Source organism: Typopeltis vanoorti, chromosome 13 (genome assembly GCF_054136105.1).
Source record: "Typopeltis vanoorti isolate ZY-2024b chromosome 13, IOZ_Tvanoo_1.0, whole genome shotgun sequence".
Classification (NCBI taxonomy): domain Eukaryota; kingdom Metazoa; phylum Arthropoda; class Arachnida; order Uropygi; family Thelyphonidae; genus Typopeltis; species Typopeltis vanoorti.
Window position 1 is genome coordinate 26,448,731 of NC_143561.1, and position 23,061 is coordinate 26,471,791.

Sequence of the window (23,061 nt, forward strand, 5' to 3'; positions counted from 1 at the left end):
AAAACTTGGAGTAAATCTGTGTAGAATACTCACCCATAAATAAATAAATAAAATAAAATACTCACCCATAAAAAAAAAAAAACAATAAATGAAAATAAATAAATTGTGATAAGGGAAACATGCATGAGCTCTCAATGGATTTAACCTAGCTGTATGACTGAGAAAGATATGGTAATTTTGATGGTTGGCCTTAATGAATATTGAGTGCAGGTAGGATGCTTGGAGAGAAAAATAGGAGTACTGAGAAAGGAAGCGGGAGGTATAAAGACAGATAAGTGGGGTTAATAGAGAGAGAGAGGTGAGGACACTTGAATGGTTAACTGGTGCAAGCAGAATAAGAGTGGAAGTGAGAGAAGGCAAGTTGAAAGCCAGGAAAGAAGAGGAAATGAGAGAAGGCAAGTTGAAAGCCAGGAAAGAAGAGGAAATGAGAGAAGGTCGAGAGGAGCAGAGGACAGATGAAAGTGGAAAAACAAGGAGTGAGTGAGCAAAATAGAATGTTACAGCAGCTTTCCTATAGAAGTAATACAGTATTAATTTGTGGTGGTGAAGCAAGATGAAAATATGGATGAGCTGGTGATGGTTGATACGAGTGAAGGATTTGTGATCAGTGTTCAAGATTGTGCAGTAAAAACATGAGAAGAAAGATAGTATATTGCCTAGCTATGATAATGCAGGCTTGGGAAGAGTAGCAATCATAAATGACATGATAGCAAGAATGTCTGCAAAGAGAGAGATCTAGAATGTGTAGATGTTTGCAATGCATTTGATGATAAAAGAAAGTGTATTCAAGAAATAAGTTGCTCTAAATGCAGGTATTTGGTGTATTCTGACCAACCAAAAGTGTTACAGCAGGAAAACTAGGGTTGGCAGGATAGTTTTTTTTTTTTTTCAGATTTTTCTGAAGTTTTTCTTCAGTGCAAAACAAAGTAAATGTAGAACACATGAAACAAACAGATAATGCAAGGCTTCATGTCCTTAGTTGTTGTGTTGCCATAATTCAACCTTTCCTAATGTGTACTTCGGTACTTCCCATGATGAGTCATTTGACTGTATGGAGGTCTGGTGTTCGTCTCATAGACTTTGTTGCTTTGGTTGCACCTCCATCCAATACTAAGTCCTCATACAGCCATGAGATGGGATCACATGGGCATCACATAGTTGTAAGATGGCAAAATATGTAGAGATACATAATGAGCCAGTTTCTGCATATATTGCACCAGCAGAAATTCTTTAATTTGGTCACCTACCGTTTTTGCCCTTAAAAAAAAAAATTCAAAGCAATGTCTTTAGCAAAGATCATGGCAGTAGTGTTTTGGAATTCTAAATGTTGAGTTTTTAAGCAGGGTGATAGTATAAATGCTGAATGCTAACCATCCTTGGTTGCTGCAGAATAGCAGTGTGCCACATATTGCTGACCACACATAAAATGTTCTGGAACAACTATAAAGTCCTGATCCCCACCCCCTGCTGGTCTTTGGACCGCAGAAATAACTTCTGGCTGGAAAGTATATGTGCAACTGACAAGGCATACAACATGGTCTGGCTAAAAATTAGACACTTTATACAGGTTTCTCATATTTTGAATAGATGCATAAAGGTCTTTGGTATGTATGTGAATGTATACAAAAGTCAACTTATGTGTCATGGATGTATCAGAATGAAGTTCTTCATTAAAAGCACTTATTTTATCTTGTCATTGGCCTAGCACAAATTCAGTAACATAAACAGGCACAACCATTTAGCTTTCCATTGTTTCTAAAGATGGTCAGTTTAGCCAAAATTCACAATCTCTGTGTAAAGTTAACAGTAACTACTCTTTCCTTCCTTCCTTTGTCTATATATGTGTTCTTTCCATTCCATTACTTCATTCTTGTGCCTTTTGTTCAAAACTAACACCCTTCCTGTTTCGGGCACTTTCCCCACCCTTTTACTTCTATGCTGCCAGGAAAAGTTATTCTTTGAGAGTAAAGCAGTATATATATATCACCTTGCTTCAATCCCCAAAACAGTATTGACATATACATTAAATTTTAACTATGCTGTAAATTTATGCCAGCTTTTGAGTTTTTGCTGAGATGTACTGAAATATCTTAGTGACCTTCCCAATTTTTTCATGTATTTGTATGCCTTAGAAGATGAGATATATATTTTTAATTCATTGCCTCAAAAGTCAGAATTGTTTCCCAACTTTTGGGTGATATGATACATTGTACTTGTCAAGGCTAGCATTTAAAAACATTTATTTAAGAATTTTTCTTCTACAAAGGAAATTTTTAAAATCTTTTTCCCATCTAATTCTTCATATAGCATGTCAAACAGTGATCTACTCTTGCTATATCATCAAATATGTCAGTTATTATTATGACTTTTTTTGTGTTCTCAGTGCACATAAGGATGTGGAGATTTTTAAGAGAATGTATAAGGATTGCCAGCTTTAATATAAGGGTTGGAGATATTGCAGATTATATTTGTGTGGTGTTTTGGCTTTTTCTTTTCTCTTCCCTACTGTAGCCTTTGGGATTTTTTTTGAAAAAATTCTGTATTCTATTCTGTTATCTTTTGTGGAGTAGCAAAGGTGGAGGGATTATAACTATTGCAAAATAAATAAATAAATAATAATAATAAATTAATAAATAAAATAGATAAATGGTTGAGTTGAGCAGAGAATGCCATATTCTCAGAATTGGAAGGTATGTGATAGTGTGTTACTGTAAACTTATTTGCCTATCACTTAAAAAAAAAATACCTAGAAAGTTAATGGAAGTTTTTTCACTTGGCCATGCTACCAGTTATATATTTGGTTCAATCCTTTATCCAAGCGTAAGCAAACAAAGTTTGCACCTGAAGTATTTTCAGGACTGGGGCAACTCGTGGCAAAGGTGGTATAAGTTCTGAGGTTCTTTGTGCCAGTCCTGAAAATACTTCAGGCACAAACTTTGTTTGCTTACACTTGGATAAAGGATTAAACCAAATATATAACCTAGAAAGTTAATTTGCACTAAGAAGAAAATTATATAATGAGTAATATGTAATGCATCCAGACCACAAAACCAAATGGCAGTTTCATCACCTATGAAATTTTTGTGACTGTAAAGACCAGCTTTCTTCCTGTGATGATTCTTGAAAATCAAGAGATGTTTATTTGATATTCATCTACTTTTGCCTATTCAAAGCGTTATATCTTTACTTATTTACTTATGTTTGCTGTAACTTAGTGTAACAATTAAGTAAGGCCTTTGTGTATGCTGTAGGTAATACTTTGTTTTAATATACTATATTTTAAATTACACAGGGCTCAAGGAGAAAGATTCAGAAAGTACAGTTCTAACTCCATATCAAAAAGAGCGAATAAAACGCAACAAGGAAAAGGCTCTTTCATTAAGGCAGTCAAGAGTTGCTCTTCCTGCAGCTAATAGGTAATTATATTATATGATGTTTATAAGTAATTCTAGTAATACACAATGAGTACATTTTACTTTGGTTACTTAAGAACTTTTTTCACCTCTTTTATGCTATTTGATATATGAAGTGGTTGATTGAGTAAATAATGGCAAATGAAATTATGTTGCAGAGTTTTTTTTTCGTGTGTTTTATAAAATAATTTTCAAAATGTTGAACTTGTATGTTCAGATGCCTGTTTAAAAAGGTTTCTACTAAAAATATTATTTTTACTATTTTTGGTCATTTTGTTTAGTGTGAAAAGACGTTTGCATCACCAATTAAGGAAAGCAGTAATGTGCAGCTAATTGATTGTTTTTATAATTATGTATAAAGATGGTAACTATCGTCTGTTTTTTTTTTTTTTTTTTGAATAAAAATGTATAAAATTAGAGATGGGAAAAGACTATTTTATTGATGACTGTTTCATTTTATAAAATAAAAAGACCTGTTTTATCAATAAAATAGTAAAACTATTATATTTTATTGATGTAAAATTTTGCCTTATTATTGAAGACATCCTCAGTACAATGGACACACAGTTAAAATACAAATAACAGAAGGATTTTTAAAAATGCCATCATGGTATATGTAGAAGAAGAAAGTAATAAATGAAGAATTAATAGAAGGTTAATGAGAACCACCAGATATATATATATATATATATATATATATTTAAAATTGCTTGGTATCCTTAACATATTTATACCCAAGGTAAAAATACTTTCTACATATACAGGGTGTTCGGGATAAATTTGACAGTTTCGTAAGGAAAAAGAAAATCTTCTTTGTATCTATTAAATTTAATGAATTGACAAAAAAACATTACAGGCAGAGTTAATTACAATACTATCAACAAGATTTACTCAAAATAACCACCATTAGCATCGATCACAGCTTCAATTCTGCTTCGGAACCTCGAACAAGCTGATGCTACAGTCTCCCTGGGAAGGGCCGCAAAAACTGTTTTAATTTTATCCATTAACTGGGCTTTTGTATTACTGGAAGTGCGATTGGTGTCTTTTTCAACTGCGCCCCATACAAAATAATCCATGGGGTTAAGGTCTGGGGAGTTTGGAGGCCAAACATTTGGACTGGTGAAGTCGTAGAAATTTTCAGACAACCATTTTTGACTTTTCCCAGAGGTGTGGCAAGGGGCCGAATCCTGCTGCCATACATACGGCCTACCATTGGCTACCCTTGTTATCCAGGGCTTGACTACAGTTAGCAACTCCACGAACAAAGCCCGAATTCCAATGCCAGGGTTCTTCAACACCTGTTCCTGCAGATTTGCGAGGAATTCTGCTGTACGAACGCAATCAGATTGTCTGCTAGGGATCTTTCTTCTTGCTACATCCTCGTAGTCACCATTGCAAGTCTCTAGTTCATGCCTGATTGTTTTTACTGTATTCAGGGAGCATTGGGCAGCAGTCGTAATATCCTTATTTTGATGGCGGGCACGAATCATCATGATACAAGTTATTCTCTTCCATGATTCAGGTGGGTTCCAGCTATCCATCCTTTCTGACATCTTGTATATGAATGAAGAAGGGTCCAAACTTTTAAATGAAGAGAAGTGTGTGTTAATACATGTAACTTACTGAAAAATATAATTAATTATAAATATGTCAAATTTATCCCGAACACCCTGTATATATATATATATATATATATATATATATATATATATATATATATATAAGAAGAAAGTAATGAATGATTATTACTAGAAGAATTAATAGAATATTAATATAATAATATTTCTCAGAGGGTATAACTAGAGCAATCAGATTTGTTTAAATTTGAAAATAGGCAGAACATTAAAAACATTGACTGCATCTGGATTGGAGAACCTATAGAACAAGTGATTCAGCTATTTAGGCACAATTTTGTAGTGAAAATGACAAATTAAATATGGAAATAGACGACAGAATTAGCAAGATGGTGTGGGTAGCTTCTTCTGAATAAATTTATATGAAATAATAGAAATTATCAAAACATTAGCTGTATACATGATTGTGTTCAAACCAGTTTAAATTTCAGGTGGTATGGTCACTTAAACAGAATAGGGAATGGAAGAGGAAAAGTTACCAAAACAAGTGTTTTTTAATTCAGGTTGGCAAGAAAAATATACCCAAAGGAAGCAAGGTCTGGGTTGATTTATGCATTTGGAAGTGCCTTAGAAGATGAAGATATTAGATCTAATGACGTTGGAAATATCAACCCAGACCTTGCTTCCTTTGGGTATATTTTTGGAAGTTTGTAAACTTTTTATGTAGTGCTATCACTTATCCCCCCCCCCCCCCACAAAGGTACATATCAAGAATACGATGATATTGATACTTTCACGCAGTTTGTAGCATAAAAAATTATTAATAATAACAGCTCTTGAAGTCAGCATGCTCATCACAGTAGGTTACACTCAACAGCATGATGTCTATCATATTGAACCTTAAATTCATTCATACTCATAGCATTCCAGTTCTTTACAGCTGTGTGAGTAATCTCTTCTATAAAATTTTTTAGCATCCACTGATCAACTTAGACATTTGTCATGTACGTCTTTAGTGCCTATTCTCTAAATTTTTGCATTTATATTTCCTCAAAATTCCCCATACCAAACATTCCAGAGTCCTGATATTGTCTTACTTGTCTCTAGATCCTCTCCAGAGTTTCTTCATCACACTGGAAACTAGGCAAGTAACTGGGTTCATAATAATTCACCTGGCTAATGAACATGGTTCAGCAATCTCCTTCTCATACCTGTTTGTCAATTCACTTATTTTAGAGAAAAAATGAGTGGTCCAATGTTATAAAATATAGTTATAGTTTGGATTTAAACAAAAGTTTAAATTTAAACTTTTAATATTTAAGGATTTAAATGCTGGCCTGGTTGGCCAAGTGCTTAGCATATCCACTCTCCAGCCAAAAGACTGCAAGTTGGAATCCCGTCGTGAGCATGGATGTTTGTGATTTTCTGTGAAAGTACTAGTGATGGTCGGCAGTAGATGCCGTTGGTGTAGATGATGAAGGTAAGGTAGTTGTGGTTGGTAGAGATGGAGAGTTGTAGAGCAGATGCCCTTCGTGGAGGTGTTACGTAATAATAATTATAATAAATGTTGCAATACGTGAAATTTAGTGAAACTGAAATCAGTATTGAGAGCAGTCAAACTTTGCATGGTAATGAACAGTAGCATTGGAATAAAGTTACACAAAAAAGTTGAATATTAAAGATGAAATCATTAGTGACTTTAAATTTTTCAGGAAATAACGTGTACTAAAATATTAATTAAAAACTTTAATCAATAACTTCCTAAACTTTGGCAATGTTACATTGCCAAAATACAGCTTATGGGAACATAAAACTATGATATGTGCACGCAGGCACTAACAACGAGCAAACGTAGCTGAAGAAGGCAACTGGCATTGGTCCTAGAGTCCTAAAGGTGCCTCCTAGCAGGCTAAATTGGGTTGTCTTGGCTGTTGGGCTGATGTTCTAAGGATGCAAGGTTCCCAAATTTGAGGCAGTCTCACACACCCAAATTTGTTGAGATTTGGGAAGATTTTTAGAGCTGAGGCTGACTCCAAGAACAATCTTTCATATTTACGTTTGCTACGGTGTAGTAAAGTGACTTTCTTCCAGTGTATTCTGCGGTGGGTATCTAGTGCATAGTCCACAAGTCCTGAGTGGCTGTATTGGTGAAACTGGATGTAGTCTTTGTGTTTGGAAATCCTGATATTAGCTTCGCTGCCTGTTTGGCCATAGTAGGACAGTTTATAGCTGCAAGGGACCTGGTATACTCCAGGTAGGTCTAGAGGAAGTAGCTGGTCTTTGGTGGAGCAGATAAGGGATGCCAATTTCTTATGTGATTTGTAGCAGGTAGTCAGGTCATATTTTTTTAGGATTTTGTGAGCTTTTCAAACGTGCCCTTGATATACGAAATGGTGATGGATTTAGTGTAATCTCTGTTAAGAAGGGGTTGTGGTTAACTGGATTTAATATTTTCTGGATTTTTTGGGGAGTTGTAGCCATTTGCTAAGAAGGTCTTAAGGGTCATGATGAACTGAAATAGGGCTGAGATATCAGGAGGAAATTTGGCTTCGATGAGATCTAAGGTATCTTTGAGTGGGACATTTATGAATAAGTTTTGTGAATTCCCACAAAAATCCACTGTCTGGCTACGTTACGTGGATGATGTGTTTTCTATTTGGCCACATGGCTTAGACATCCCTGGATGTCTTTGCCATGAAGAAAAAGCCAGGGATTCTTGATAGATCCCTGGCTTTCTCTGTAAAAGCAGTTTAAAGCAGCTGTAAACTGTCCTACTATGGCTAAACATGGCAGGACAGCTAATATCAGGATTTCTTTGAACACAAAGACTACATGTAGTTTCATTAATACAGCCATTCAGGACTTTGTGGACCATGCACTAGATACCCACCACAGAATATGCTGGAAGAAAGCCACTTTACTAGACTATAGCAAATATAAATATGAAAGATTGTTCTAGGAATCAGCCTCAGCTCTAAAATACATCCCAAATCTCAACAAATTTGGGTGCATGAGACTGCCCCAAATTTTGGAAGCTTGCATCCTAAGAACATCATCCCAACAGCCAAGACAACCTAATTTAGACTGCTAGGGGGAACCTTTAGGATTCTAGGACCAATGCCAATTGCCTTCTTCAGCCTCATTTGCTTGTTGTTAGTGCCATTCATGCACATCAGTTTTATGTTCCCAGAAGATGGTAATGTAACATTGTCAAATATAGGAAGGTGTCAATTAAAGTTTTTTAATTAATATTTGAGTATACATTGTCATTTCCTGAAAAATTTAAAGTCATGTGTAACCAACGTATAAGTTTATCTACAAGAATTGAAATCATTAGTATTTGCCAGCCTGGTTGATTGAGTGGTTAATGTTCTCACACTCCAACCGTTAGACTTCTTCTTTCACTGCGTGTTATTCCCGCTTCCTATGCAGGTCTGCGTGTTACTTAGATGCGACTTCTTGTTAGTACTGCTCCCAACCAATCTGTCGCCTGGTCTGCCACTGGGAGGTGGAGGGGTGATATATTTTTGACTATAGAGGTGTATGTTCACGGGGGCCAGTTTGCCTGTGTGCAGGATGAAAACCACCAGATAAACTGGCGGAAAAAACCCTACTGCCCGCACCCAAGACCAGCTAACTTGGCTATGCCGGAGGAAGATCCTCAGATTCCTCACATCTATGATGGGAATCGAACCCTGGACACTCCTTCCCCAGGCATATGGTTGCGAAGCACAAAACCACTAGGCTAACTGCACGGACTCTCCAACCATTAGACTACAGATTCAAATTGTGCCTTGGGCATGGATGTTTGTGATGGTCTTTAGATGAGAGATGAATTTCATTTCTAGTAGGAGATGCATGAACAATATCATAATTATTTTATTCAAGAATTGGAATTTTCAGATTTTACTTCTTGGTGATGTGAGCTTCTACATAGAGAGGCCATAGAACATTAATGAGAATGTCAACTTAAAATATATTAAAATAAATTCTCTAAATCTTTCATTTCCCCAAAGAGAATAAGTGACACTGATTTAACTATAACTATTTTAGAAAACTAAGTGGCTGGGTTATGGCAGTGGCAAAATCATATTGAAAATGAAGATATTGGGAAGAAATTTGACATTGTTTGTATTCAAGAATGTATGAGCAGAGCTAATTTTAGGTTTGGTAATTTTTGTATTCTCATAGAATGGTAGTTAAGAGATGATGTTTTCTAATCCTAACTTGTATTTATTTTATATACATACCAGCTAGGATTAGGAAATACCTTAAAAAGTATTTCATCCCCATGCTTTATATGATTTCCTGATATATCCACCTTGTAGAGTTGTACAGGATACTATGGTGGTACATCATAAATCATGATTAGGTTGTACTACTACACATTATTTACCAGCTTTTTTTTTAATCTTATCTTAACAGTTTTCTTCCTAATTAATTTATTTCTATCTTTAGTACTGGCAGTTACATTTTTTCTTCTAAGATTAACCTCATTAGCCTGCCTAGATCATGGACTTTGTCCCTCCATGATTTTTTTTGCCATTACCTGTTTTGTTCACCTTTTTTCGACATTGCTGACATTCTTGAATGATAATAATGCCATAATGTTCATGTTCAATCTAATATCTTTCTGACCATTTTTAATTATGATTTTGCCATTGAATCATATTAAATTCATATTTCATTTAATCAAATATTATATCATTGAATCTCACCTTTTCTCTCTCACTCTCTTTAAAGTGCTGACGTTCTTGAATGATGATAATGCCATAATGTCCATGTTCTTTCTTAATATATGGAAATTTTCGACAGAAGGTGAGTTAGCTGATTTCATGCAGAGGTTGCAGGGTTTTGTTTCTCCCAAAAACTCGGGTTTTTCATCTCGCATACAGACAAATCAGCCTTCAGAATTCATGCAATTTACGGACAAAAAAAAATATTAGTGTTAGTGGGTAGTAGATGACATTGGTGTAGATGATGATGATGGTAATAGTGGTTTGGTGTAGTTGGCAATTTAAGTGGTGGAGACGGAGAGTTGCTGAGTAATGAGTCTTTGGACTCATTACTCAGCAACTAAATAAAGTCGATGAGTCTTTGGACTCCCTGGAGGTGTCACGAAATAGTAATATCTTTCTGAACATTTTTAATATGATTTTGCCATTGATACTATGTGTTCGTTTCACTAATTTTCTTCGGAACTCATATCTTGTGGGTTCTAGTCTGTTTTATTTCTAATCCAGTCTTTCAGATCCTTAAGTTTGAATTCCATCCTGTGTATTGCTAATATAGTGTTTTGGATACTTTCTCTCCTTTGGCTAATGTGTGTCATATTTCATATACATGCATTCAACTGCCTGGATCCCAGTTGAATGTATGTATAATCCCGCCATACAACTTTGGTGTGGTGGGATTTAGGCCCAGTCGCCTGTTTCAGTCTCATTCCAACTTTTCCTTGGTTGTCCCTGACTTCTGTATTCCAACTGGGTGGTATCGAAATATCTGGCTTGAACTGTCCATTCTTTCAATATGTTTGATCCACTTTTCCCTATTTATACATTTTGTAAAATACTGAATTTATTTTTAGTTCTTTACATATTTCTTTTTTTTTTTTTTTCCTTAGTTTTTATTATTTTTTTATTCTGCATTTTCATGGTCTTTAATTCACTTCAGCACAGTATAGAGGTCTTGCAAAAACATATCTGAGATATTTGAAGCAGTTAATTTGTTCTAAAATTTTATTTTCACTCATAATTTTACTTCTAACTGCAGTTAAAAGCCATGATTTTTGTTTATCTGTTCATATTTGCATTCCAAATTTTTTAGCAGTTATGTTTAAGGAGTATATTGATCTCGTCAGCTCCTCTTCACTTCTTGCTATGATTATTTGGTCATCTGAAAACAAACGGTTAAGTATATATTAAATGATTTTTTTTTATTTATTCTGGTTTTTCATTTATTCTTTGCAAATAAAGATAGTTAATACTTTTTTATCATCCAAGATTTAAACTCTAAAAGATTCCTGGAAATTTCTGTTTGCATTGATTTGGTTAATTTTAAACCATCTTGAGGATATTGTATTCTCAAATTTCCTTTCCATAGATAATCATCTTATTCTATTTCTGCACTTCTAAATAACCTGCTATTTAGTATCATACTAGCTGTTTTCCTATTAGCTATTATATAATCTATTATACTTTTTTTTTTAGGTTTCTTGTTTCTCAAGTGAATTTTTATGCTTGCAAAAGGTATTAGTAATTTTAAAGTTATTACATGTGGAGAAAGTCTGTTTTGTACAGTAATCCCTCGATTAGTGCGTAATTTTTTTTCGATACCCAAATTCGATTAGTGCGCCTATATACATCTTAGGAGTGCTTAAGGGTCAAAGCTGTATAACCCAGAGAAGACCTCCAAATAGCCTTAAAAGGAATGCGTAGAACCGACCAGGGCTTCTAACCTAATGTCCAATCCTCACCTTCTCGTGGTGCACCCTGTTGGGTATCTACCTGGATACTGAACAAACGAGGATGGGCTGGCAATTTGGGATTTAGCCAACCAAATTGTATTCTTATTGGCTTAAATCAATATAGAAAATGATGGTACAACATGACAAAATTTCATGCTGGCTGGGGCATCGCCCGGTTAAACAAAGCCCCTGTTGTTTTCGCCGGGGAACCAAGGCAGTCAGCAAAAAGTCAGCTACTGGAACAAATCTGAAAGCACACACCAACTCAACATCACCAGAGTTAAAGATTGGTACTATCAACATAAGAAGCCTGAATGGCAAAAAAATGGAGCTAGCTGAGGAATTAGATAACTACCAGATTGACATAATAGGGGTGACTGAAACAAAAAAGACAAAAACTGGTGAGATCTTTCTGAGCAATAAATACAAAATGTTATATTCAGGAAATGACAATCAAAGAAAAGGAGTATCCATAGTATTCAACACAAAATACGAGGCTAATCTTGAATGGCAGGCAGTCTCAAGTAGAGTGATGTGGGCAAATATCAGAATGGGGAATTGGGCAATGAGACTTATTTGTGCCTACAGTCCCACAGAAGGTTCTACTAAGGTAGAAATGGAGGAATTTTTTGATGTTTTAGAAAAAGCAACTGACACAATGAAAAAAAAAAAAATTGATACTTGTTGGGGATCTAAATAGCAGGGTAGGAAATGATTGTCAGACATACAAAAAATATTTTGGGAAAATTTGGAGAAAAGAGCAAAGTTAATAATAATGGCAAATACCTGTTGGATTTCAGATCTCAGGTAATAACCATGGCCTGGTTATTACCAACACCACGTTCCAACATAAAAATGTACACAAATTCACATGGAGAGAGAGGCAAGGAATAAGAAAAGTCTCAATGACTATGTTATTGTTGAGAGTGATGTTTTTTCCCTAGTGCAGGACACCAGAGCATACAGAGGATTTGAAATTGGAAGTGATCGCTATTTAGTCTTGAGCAGGATAAAATTGAATTTCATATTGAAAAGAATAACATGTAAGAAAGTTTTAAAGCGAATAAAAGTTGAGTAGCTCTCAGATGTGAACTGTAGACTAAAATACACAAACATTATTTGAAGAAAAAATGAAAGATTTTGAGAACAGGAACCAAACCTTGGAGATTAAGTGGCAAGCCTTGAGGAAAACCCTGATTGATTGAGCCAGAGAGGCATGTGGTGAGGTTGTCTGCAAGGATAGAAAAATCAGAACTCCATAGTGGACACAGGAAGTTAAAGAGGCAGTGAAGGAAAAGAAGAAAGCATATCAAATGTTACTGGCTAAAGTCAGCTTTTGCTCTTAGAGAATACAGAGACAAATGTAACAAAGGAAACACTGTGTAAAACTAGCTAAACAAAAGTCATGGGAAGACTTTGGCAAGAACATAGAAAATAAATATCAAGAAGGTGGTAAGATATTCTGGAGGTTGTTGAAGAAGCTTAGAAATGGAGGAAAGAGTACTGCAAAAGGAGTTTGAGATGATAAAGGTGACATGAAAAGAGGATAAAAAGATATCCTTGAAGTGTGGAGTAATTACTTCGAAAAATTGCTAAATGAAACAAGCAGTGATAACACCGTAGTAAAAAACACTCAACAGGCATACAGTCAGGAATACACAACCATACTTGAAGTAGAAAAAGCCATCAAAGGCTTGAAATGTAGAAAGGCAGCAGGAGTAGATGATATTCGACCAGAAATGCTGAAGTATGGTGGCATAAGAGTTTTACAGTGGCTGCACTGCATAGTTCAGAAAGCCTGGACAGAGGGACGAAGTCCCGATTATTGGAGTAGAGCTCTGATAGTACCCATATATAAAAAAGGAAATAAAACTGATTGTGAGAATTACAGAGGTATTTCCCTACTGAGTGTTCCTGGCAAGATCTATACAAGTATAGTTGAGAAACGGTTGAGAAGAATTGTGGAAGAAAAACTTGGTGAAGAACAAGCTGGATTCAGGCCAAATAGAGGCTGTCAGGATCAGATCTTCACTTTACGACAAATAGTTGAGAAAGCATGGGAATATAACAAAGATCTGCATTTAAGTTTTATCGATCTGGAAAAGGCATTGAAAATGCCAAGAGAGAGAGAGAGAGAGAAGCTATTCAATACGCTACAGTTATATTGTGTCAGTGGGGCATTATATCAAGCAATACTTGGTCTTTATTTGAGTTGTAAGTCGGCATTTAGAATTGAAGGAAGTACAGGAAGATGGTTTAATGTTAAATCTGGTGTGAGACAAGGATATACATTATCCCCTCTGTTATTCATTATCTATATGGATCACATTATGAAGGAAAGTGGTATTAAACATGATATCGGAATTGGAAATGTTAATGTCAGCTCTTTGCTTTATGTGGACGATGTTATACTTCTAAATAAATCCGCTATAAGTCTACAAGATTCACTGACTAAATTGAATAACTGTTGTAATAGATATGGTATGAAGGTCAGCAATAAAAAGACAAAGACAATGAAAATAGGCAGAATCATTGAAAATGTCAACTGTGTTGTGAATGGAGAACCGGTGGAACAAGTAAAGCATTTCAGCTACTTAGGCACGATTTTTAGTGAAGATGGTAAATTAAATATAGAAATAGACAACAGAATCAACAAAGCTGGTATGGTAGGAAGTCAATTCAATAAATTCATATGGAATAAGAGAGAAATTATTCGGAAATCTAAATTAGCTGTATACAAGACAGTATTCAAACCAGTTTTAACTTATGGATCTGAGAGCTGGGTCAGAATTAAAACACTTGACCAAAAACTAGAGACTGCAGATATGAGAGTCCTGAGAAAAATTAGAGGCATGAACAGATGACATTAATGGCAATATCATATTAAAAACGAGGATATTAAGAAAGAACTTGACATGGTCAGCATCCAGGAATGCATTAGCAGAGCTAATCTCAGGTGGTATGGTCACTTAAACAGAATGGGCGTGGAAAGATTAGCAAAAGAAGTGTTCTCTGCCAGGTTGGCAGGAAAAGACCCAGAGGAAGACCAAGATATAGGTGGATTGATACAGTACAAAGAGCCTTAGACGATAGAAATGTAAGATCTGATAATGTTGGAGTCTTGAACAAGTAACATACTGATTTGGAGGAAAATTATAGATAGGAAGTTAGTAATGATGTAAATTTTTCGTGTAGTACTATCATATCCTGTACACCCCTTGAGGGTGTATGTCAGGAATTTGATGATGATGATGATATACATCTTAAAAATAAATGTTACAGATTTTAAAAATTTTCGATCTATACATTTTTTATGGCTAACTATTTTAAAAAATCACTCCCTAGGATGAAATAATTTATTGACTGATTTTCAACATTTTACAAAGTTATTTTTTGATGGCATACTACACTATTTCCATGTACGCTACATTCCAAATTTACTGCCAAAATTTATGTCGTTTGCTTTACATAGCATTTTGCTGATCATATCTTTTGCAGTTGTTTTCCTTACTTTTATTATTTTAAACTATTTTCCTAACTTTTAATCACAAGTAAAAGAATTAGTGAGCAAAAAAGAGAAGTGTGAAAATGATTCGAAAAGTAATCTGATTGGAAGAAAAACTTGAAATAATAAAGAAAAATTAACAAGGCGAATCCAGAGCAAAGATAGGACAAGAACACAAAAATGGGTGAATCAACTGCTGAATACAAAGAGAAAGGTAAGGCTGCTTGAAGTTCATCATGCATGCACTGAAAATCAAAGTATTATAATGATTGAATTAGAGAGACTTCTTTTTACATGGATTGAAGATTGTAACCAAAAACAAATCCTGCAAAACACTGGCCTTATTAAATCAAAAGGATTGTCTCTTTTGTAACCTGAAAAGAAAGGGCTGTCAATGATGGAAAAGAAGAAGAATTCCACGTTAGTGCTGGATGATTTGGACTTTTCAAAAAGAGAAATAGCCTAAATAATGTTCTAATCACAGATGAAGCTGCAAGTGCAGATAAGGAGATATCCAGAGATTTTGAAGAAAATTGTTTAAGAAGGGGACTATTGTGATCAACAAATATTTAATGTCGATGAAACCAGCCTTTTTTTGGAAGCGAATGCCTTCTGAGATTTTCTTATACAAATCAAAAATTTCAGCCTGGTTATAAAGTCGCAAAGTCAAATGAAATTACTGCTAGCAGTATGTAAGCCATTTGGAAGCACATTCTTCCACATTGTGCAAACAATTTTAGAGCTTTTCAAATTAATCTAATTAATTAATTTCTCATTCTGAGAAATTGGGTGATTCCAACCTACTAAATTTAGATGCACAGCGGGAAGATCCTGAAGAATATGAAGAAAATTTAATCACTGACAAGCCCGAAGAGGTTTTACAGAAACAATTTTAAAATAGTTTTCGTACAATCGATGTTTTTAAGAAGGAATGCTTAGAGACCAACCCTGGTGAAGAGACAACCAATAAAATTTGCAGAAGAGGTAATAGGGCCATACCATCAGTTGTATGAAAAAAAGAAACAATGCCCGTCAAACTACGTTAGTTCAATTCTTTGTTAAGAAGCAGAATAATAAATTTATATTCTGAATATGTTTTATTGTCTTTCAGCTTCATGGTTTTCCTTTAACTAAGCCCTGAGACATACCCTAATTCTTTTATAAAAAACATTAAGGGTCAAAAAAGAAATATGAGGTATGAATTATACATTTTCCCATAGGTTATTATATTCGATTAGTGCGTTTTCGATTAATGCACCTGTTTTAAAGAACGCATTAGGTGCATTAATTGAGGGATTGCTGTATTTAGTTTCACCATATATTCAACTGGATTTCTATATCTAATTACCTGTGGAGAGGATCCAGAGGCAAGTGACCAAGATGAGTGGTCTATGGAATGCTACCATTACATCCTGAATGAAACATTTTTTGAAATGAATTTATTCATTCAGGATGTTACAAGTCTAAAACAATAGATAAGAAAAAGAGCTTGTACTCGAGTAGAATGGATAAAATGTCTGCTGTAAACAATGTTAGAATGTTAACTCTTTATGCAGAATTACAGAACTTAGTGTTAACCCCCCCCTCCAAAAATCATGTAGAGAATTCGTATAAAGTATAGTTCTTATAGGGTATTTTGTATACGATGATGGAACAGACACAGTGTAAACGATAGTTCAAGGGTCATGCGCGAGCCCTTAGGGCAAACGGCGATTCTGAGGCAGTGTTAATCTTGGAAGATGACGCACGCTAAATTTTGCGAAGACGCTACTAGAAAATCACGTGAAGTACCATATCGCGGCGGTCAGTCTCGGGCCAAAAGACGGTGCCAAGGGTAAAGATAGAAATTAGAATAAAAGGAGTTTGCACCCCTCCCTCGCTCTCTGTTGCTCCGTTTTTTTGCTTGTTCGTTCCCTCCCATGGACCGGCAGATCTCGGATGGATTTGAGACATTATTCCGATGTTGGACGGTGAGCTTATTCCCTCAATGATCGAAGTTCTGGACGGTGCTAAGCGCAAGATATCGCCATGTGCTGACCACGTTCTTTTGCTGGAGATTTTGTCTAAATGAATTGCGGATGTATCCCACGTTCCTACGACAGAAAGAATGCTAGGAATCATCGAAAGCAGAACCAGAATGTTGTGGACGTGCCAGGAGCAGAGCAGATGTTTGAATGGACGACTAGCTAAATTCCCACCACATAGAAGCAAGTGTATGGAAGTCACGTTGTGTTAAAACAAAGACGGTAGAACCAGGCCGATCTGAAGATCCTATCACGGACATGCTTATGTAGAGATTTTGATATTTGTTCCCCGTTAGATAAGAAAAGGAAGTTCATAAAGCAATAATCAAGTGTGGACTGAATTAGAGAACTTTAAGTATTTGTTTAGTAGCAGATAGTTTCCTTTAGACAGATTGTCTGGAAATGATTATAGAAGTTGGTGTCATATTTAGTGAGTGTAATTAACCTTGTAAGCAGAATGGTAATTGGATCTATTTGGTATATATTATTTGGTGTATATAATGTGTGTTTTAATGATTTAACTTAAAGGAATGTGTTTATTTTCATGTGCTAGAATGTCAGTTAGTTTCACATATTTACATTGAATATAGCATTGACTTAGTTGAATGTGATATATGATTAGCTGTATATGATTTAAGATTCCCAATAAATATGATGTTTCTTGTACATCTGTGTGTTGCCTATAATATGAACCAAAACTACCACTCATAAAATCTGAACCATAGTGGGAGAAAGGGGAAGGAAGGTATAATATGTTGTAATAGAGGTCAAAACTGCAAACAAGGATTATATAACTTAGTAGAGTGTTTAGTTTAATGAGTGATGGTATTAAATTGTTCACAAATGTACTTTTATTAAGGTCTGGATAAGTTCCCCTGAATAAGAGTCTTCTATTATAGGAATATTGGCTGGCGCAGCGGAAAAAAAATAAATTTTGCCAAGATCCGAAAAGGGACTGCCCCAGACAGCTAAATTAAAGAATTCTTTCTTTGTTAAGGATTAATCTTTACTAATTGGAATAAGCATGTGTACAATCTAGAGATCGGCCAGAGTAGTTTAGTTTGCCTCCCATATAGAGTGAGAACATAGGAAGTGATAGAGGTATTTAAGTCAGTAAGATATTGGAAGAGTCTAATAGTAATTTTCGAGAGGCAAGATTATAATTAAACTAAACCAAATATAAAGAAAATAACGACATAACACTACCTGTGAGGATGGATTTGATAGTTTGTGGATTGCAAAAGTTGGTTGATAGGTGAAAAGGAGGAGGGATATGATAGAAACATTTAAGTTACTTAAAGGATTTTATAGGATTGATGCAGAAGAAATGTTTCTGCATTTGTAGAAGTGCAGAAACATTTCTTGTGGGTAGAAGGGACAGAAGAGGTCATTTCTGTAAGTTGGGTAAGAGTGTGGTTAGCAAGGGTATGAGAACTACATTCTTTCCTTGGAAAGTGGTGAATGAACAGAATGGGCTGCCTGAGTAAGTTGTGAATCCTGTCTATTAATAGTTTCAAGGAGAGGTATGATAGATATAGTGTTGATAGTTTGGGTCTCCCACAATGAGTCCTGTGACTTCATGGAGGTGCCCGTGCAATGATAATTGTATCAAATATAACATATCCAAGTCTGTCATTGAAATCTCCCATTATTAATAGACAATCATTCGGGTTTATTTTATTTTTTATTTTTTGTAAATCTCAATAGAAGGCATTGTTATCTTTCTCTCTTCTTCCTCTATGGATAGATACCAATAATAGTCAAAGCTGAGACTTATTTGTAATTCTCAGCTTTTCAACAGAACAAAAGAATTTTGTTCTGTTGGAAGTTTTTTCCCACTTGGTTAGACTATAATAAATTTAGTTTAATCCAAGTGTAAGCAAACAAAGTTTGTGCCTGAAGTACCTTCAGGACTGAGGCAACTCGTGGTAAAGGTGTACCAAGCTCTCATCACTACTTGTCTTAGTATCTCCCATAATGCAAGCACATCTCTTGCAGACATGTATAATGCTATGCCTTAAGGGAAAGGCCATTACCCAGACCGGTTTCGACCTTCATTGAGGTCTAGTCAGTGGGAGCCAGACCCAGAGGTGGTGATATCAAGGTGAAATTAATGGAGAAGTCATCTTTACTTATACGAGATACCAAAAGGTCATCATCAAATTCCTGCCATGTACCCTCAAGGGGTACAGGATATGATAGTACTACATGAAAAATTTACATCATTACTAACTTCCTATCTACAATTTTCCTCCAAATTAGTCTGTTACTTAAATTGTACATATTTGGTCTGATGTATTAAAATAAAGAACTTTTATTGTTAAAAGTTCTGTTACTTGTCAAGACATCAACATTATCAGATCTTATATTTCTATAATCTATGGAACTTTGTACAGTATCAATCCACCTATATCTTGGTCTTCCTCTGGGTCATTTTCCTGCCAACCTGGCAGAGAACGTAGAAAGTATTTTACCTTGCGTATAATAAATGTTAAAAATACCAAGCAATTTTAAACCTGGTTTTACTCCATTTCCCAAGTAAGCAAACAAACAAGTCAAGTTTGCGCCTGCAAGTGATGCAAGTCTAGCTGATCCTACAGGTAGTGCAAGACCAAGGCAACTCATGGTAAAGGTGGCATAAGCTCTGATCACTAATCTTAATATTTACCCTTAATGCCAAAACACATCTCCAAGAAGGGGATGCATGATGTTTTGTATTAAAGGCAAGGGGCCACTACCCAGACCGGTTTCGACCTATATTGAGGTATAATGGGAGTTCATATCTCATCATCATTGGCCTCTTTAGAGTCAAAAAGTTGTGCTGAGAGCCAGCTTTGATAGTAAGAGAGGAGTAGAAAAGATAGAGTAGATAGTAGTAGGTAGTTAAAGAGGTCTCAGTCAATCTACTTGGCCTTACTCGAAAGTCAGTGCCAAGCAGATCTCTGACATTTCCTCCCTCCATCCGTTCTTTTCAGCTTTCCGCAGTCAGTCACCTCTTCAGGTGTCTGTCCGAGGAAAGTGGGGAAAAACAAATGCAGGAGGACACACATAAATTAAAAAGCAAAAGAACTAAGACACACAGAAACAACAGAGGAGCTAGAACACGCATAAACAGAACAAAAAAAAAGTCAGTGAATTAACAGAAAAGTACTGCAAGAACGGGTAAAGAGCCTGGCCCGAGTGATGCAGCCCGCAAGGAGCCGCACCGCCTCGCTGTAAGCCTTCGCCGCTCGGGTTCTCAGGTCTGCCCTCTCCTATGTGGATTAAGCGTGAACATACAGAAACAGAACCAAGAAACTTAGAAGGGGCTTTTTTTTTTCTTTTTTTTTTTTTAAATCATATTTGCCCTGCTATTTTTTATCGCTACCTCATAGTCTTTTACCACGTTTTCCATCACTGTGAGTATGTGTACTGACTCTTCATCATTTAGTTTCCATATTCTCTTCAAGCTTTCATTCCATTTCACTCGATGGTAAGTGACGTTCCCAAACGAGCCATATTCTAAGACTCTCTAGCTCACCTTCACATTGCAAAGCAGCATCTCCTTTTTCCTGTAGAGCTGTGTGGACGTTGTTTCTTATCGCAGGTTTATCCCTAAGATAGAATAGGATTCGTTTTGTTACATTCGAATTTTCATATAGGGGTTCTTTTCCTTTTACCGCTTTTGTAATGGGGTGAGAAGAACCGGTGTTTGTATCTACTGGTAAAGTTCTTTTTTCAAATTCCTTCATTATCCATGAGTATCTCTTTTCCAAATCTACTCGTGTCAGCGACTTCAATGTGTCGCATAAGTGTTGTTTTTCTTCCTCTGTTAAGTCCAGGTGACCGCCCAGTTGATGGGGCACGACCTTGGTTATATCTCTTACATAGAGTTCTCCCCATGTGAGTCTATTGCTCCTCTTAAAGAACAAGAAAGTTGGCTCTCCTTTTGTGGTCATTATCTGAAATAGTTTTTCTGCCGTTTTAAGAGATCCCTTAAAGTTCTTCAAAATGACAGAGCCGTTTGGGGTATTGCTTTTAACAAAGTCTGTTCCTTCCTTAGTTTCTGGATTGTTTCCTTGCTCTCTGTCTTCTTCTGATGAGGTTTCTTCTTCATTTTCTGTGTTGTTTTGCGTTATTATTTCATTTCCTTCCTCATCCTCATCTGAACTTGAGGCTTCTATTTGGCTTTCAGTGTCCTGTTTATTTCGTTTCATTTCTCCTTCTTCCGGTATGATGGGTCGTTTTGTTGTACTGGTATTGATTTCCATTTCCTCCATTTCTGTGCTATTATTGTTGCCTTCCGATTCATTGGTGTAAGTTTTCTTAGTGTTCTGTTTCTTTTTCTTCCTAATTCTCCCTTCTGCGTTCCTCCCAGTTATTGCCTGATTTCCTAACGTAGTCGTTGCGATAGCTGGCGGTTGGAGGGCTGGAAACTCTTCTGGTTCAGTTGTTTGTGGTTCGTTTACTGTTTGGCCGGTAGCTCGAGAGTCCTGTGTTGTGAGCTTAGGAATAGCTACTGCCGCAGGTGTTATGGCGCCTCCTGCTCTTTCTGCAAGGGTCCTGTTAGGACAAACGTCTATTATGGGATGTGTTCCCACATTTACGGCACGGTGACTCACATTGATTCAATGTGTGTTCTGTCGATAAGCAGTTGCAGCATGTGAGCGCTAAGGTGGCCCAAAGCGGTGCACCGAAAACATTGTTTTCTTATGCCTGGATAATTGACTATTACTCTTGCTGAGCCTAAAAAAATCAAGTTGGGGACCTCTGTTTTCATCTCGATTGAGAAGCTCACTTCCCCTGATTTCTACTCTGGGATATCCGCGTCTTGTCCGATTGTTACGTTTCGGACAGTCCCCCACTTGGAGAAAATGGTTTTAATGATTTCCTCCCCTTTCTCTAAATATTCCAGAGGAAACCTGTCAATTTTTACGGATTTTAAAATACTCCCGACTAAGAAGGGTAGATATTTTTTCCCTTCACATTCTACGCCTTTAAGGAGCATTTCTCTTGTTTCTATGTTGTTCGTTACTATTTGGAATCTCCCCCCCCCCATAAGGGGTAAGCCCGTAAATGCTTTCGCGACATTGAGGATATCCGCGTCTTGTCCGATTGTTACGTTTCGGACAGTCCCCCACTTGGAGAAAATAGTTTTAATGATTTCCTCCCCTTTCTCTAAATATTCCAGATTTTACGGACTTTAAAATACTCCCGACTAGGAAGGGTAGGTATTTTTTCCCTTCACATTCTATGCCTTTAAGGAGCATTTCTCTTGTTTCTATGTTGTTCGTTACTATTTGGAATCTCCCCCCCCCCGTAAGGGGTAAGCCCGTAAATGCTTTCTGCTTTCGCGATATTGAGAAGAGCTTTCACAAATGTCGCTTTGTCGATGTTTGGGTCAATTTCGATCCCGAGAGTACGAACTCTTGGCAAGAATTTTGACATTGTTAACCTTACCAACGAAATAGCAAATTTCAGTCCCCGAAAGGAAATACCCTAAAACGGACCTGCACTGATTGGAACGAGGCCGCAAAAAATAAACACCAACAAAAAAAAACTAGAAGGGTTCTTACCAAACAATACTGGAATAGGAGCTCTCTCTCGGGATCTGGTAACTGGAATCCAAAAGAAGACTGGAACATGGAGCTTTCTCTCGGGGCCGCTGAAAACAGGTCTCATCAGTGGGAGCTAGGCTAGAAATACCAAGATTTAGTAATACAGAGCTTATAAGTATTTTACCAGGTCTTGCACTACCTGTAGGATCAGCTAGACTTGCATCACTTGCAGGTGCAACTTCACTTGTTTGTCTGTTTGTTTGCTTGGAAATGGAGTAAAATCAGGTTTAAAATTGCTTGGTATTTTTAACATTTATTATACCCAAGGTAAAATACTTTCTACATTTATATCTCCTCCAGAGATTTTTATTTAATAAAGTTAAAACACCTTATGGCAACTTGTTCTGGTAAAATACTTATAAGCTCTGTATTACTAAATCTTGGTATTTCTAGCCTAGCTCCCACTGATGAGACCTCAATAAAGGTCGAAACCGGTCTGGGTAGTGGCCCCTTGCCTTTAATACAAAACATCATGCATC

General features: G+C 36.2%; 1 protein-coding gene across 1 annotated transcript in view; it reads left to right on the plus strand.

Annotated features, from left to right (window-relative positions):
• Xpac (DNA repair protein complementing XP-A cells homolog Xpac) overlaps nt 1-23,061 on the plus strand; it is a 60,951-nt gene that overhangs the window by 12,047 nt on the left and 25,843 nt on the right. The window contains exon 2 of the mRNA XM_090403188.1: nt 3,293-3,416. Coding sequence (XP_090259314.1) covers nt 3,293-3,416 — 124 coding nt within the window. The remainder of the gene's footprint in view (nt 1-3,292; nt 3,417-23,061) is intronic.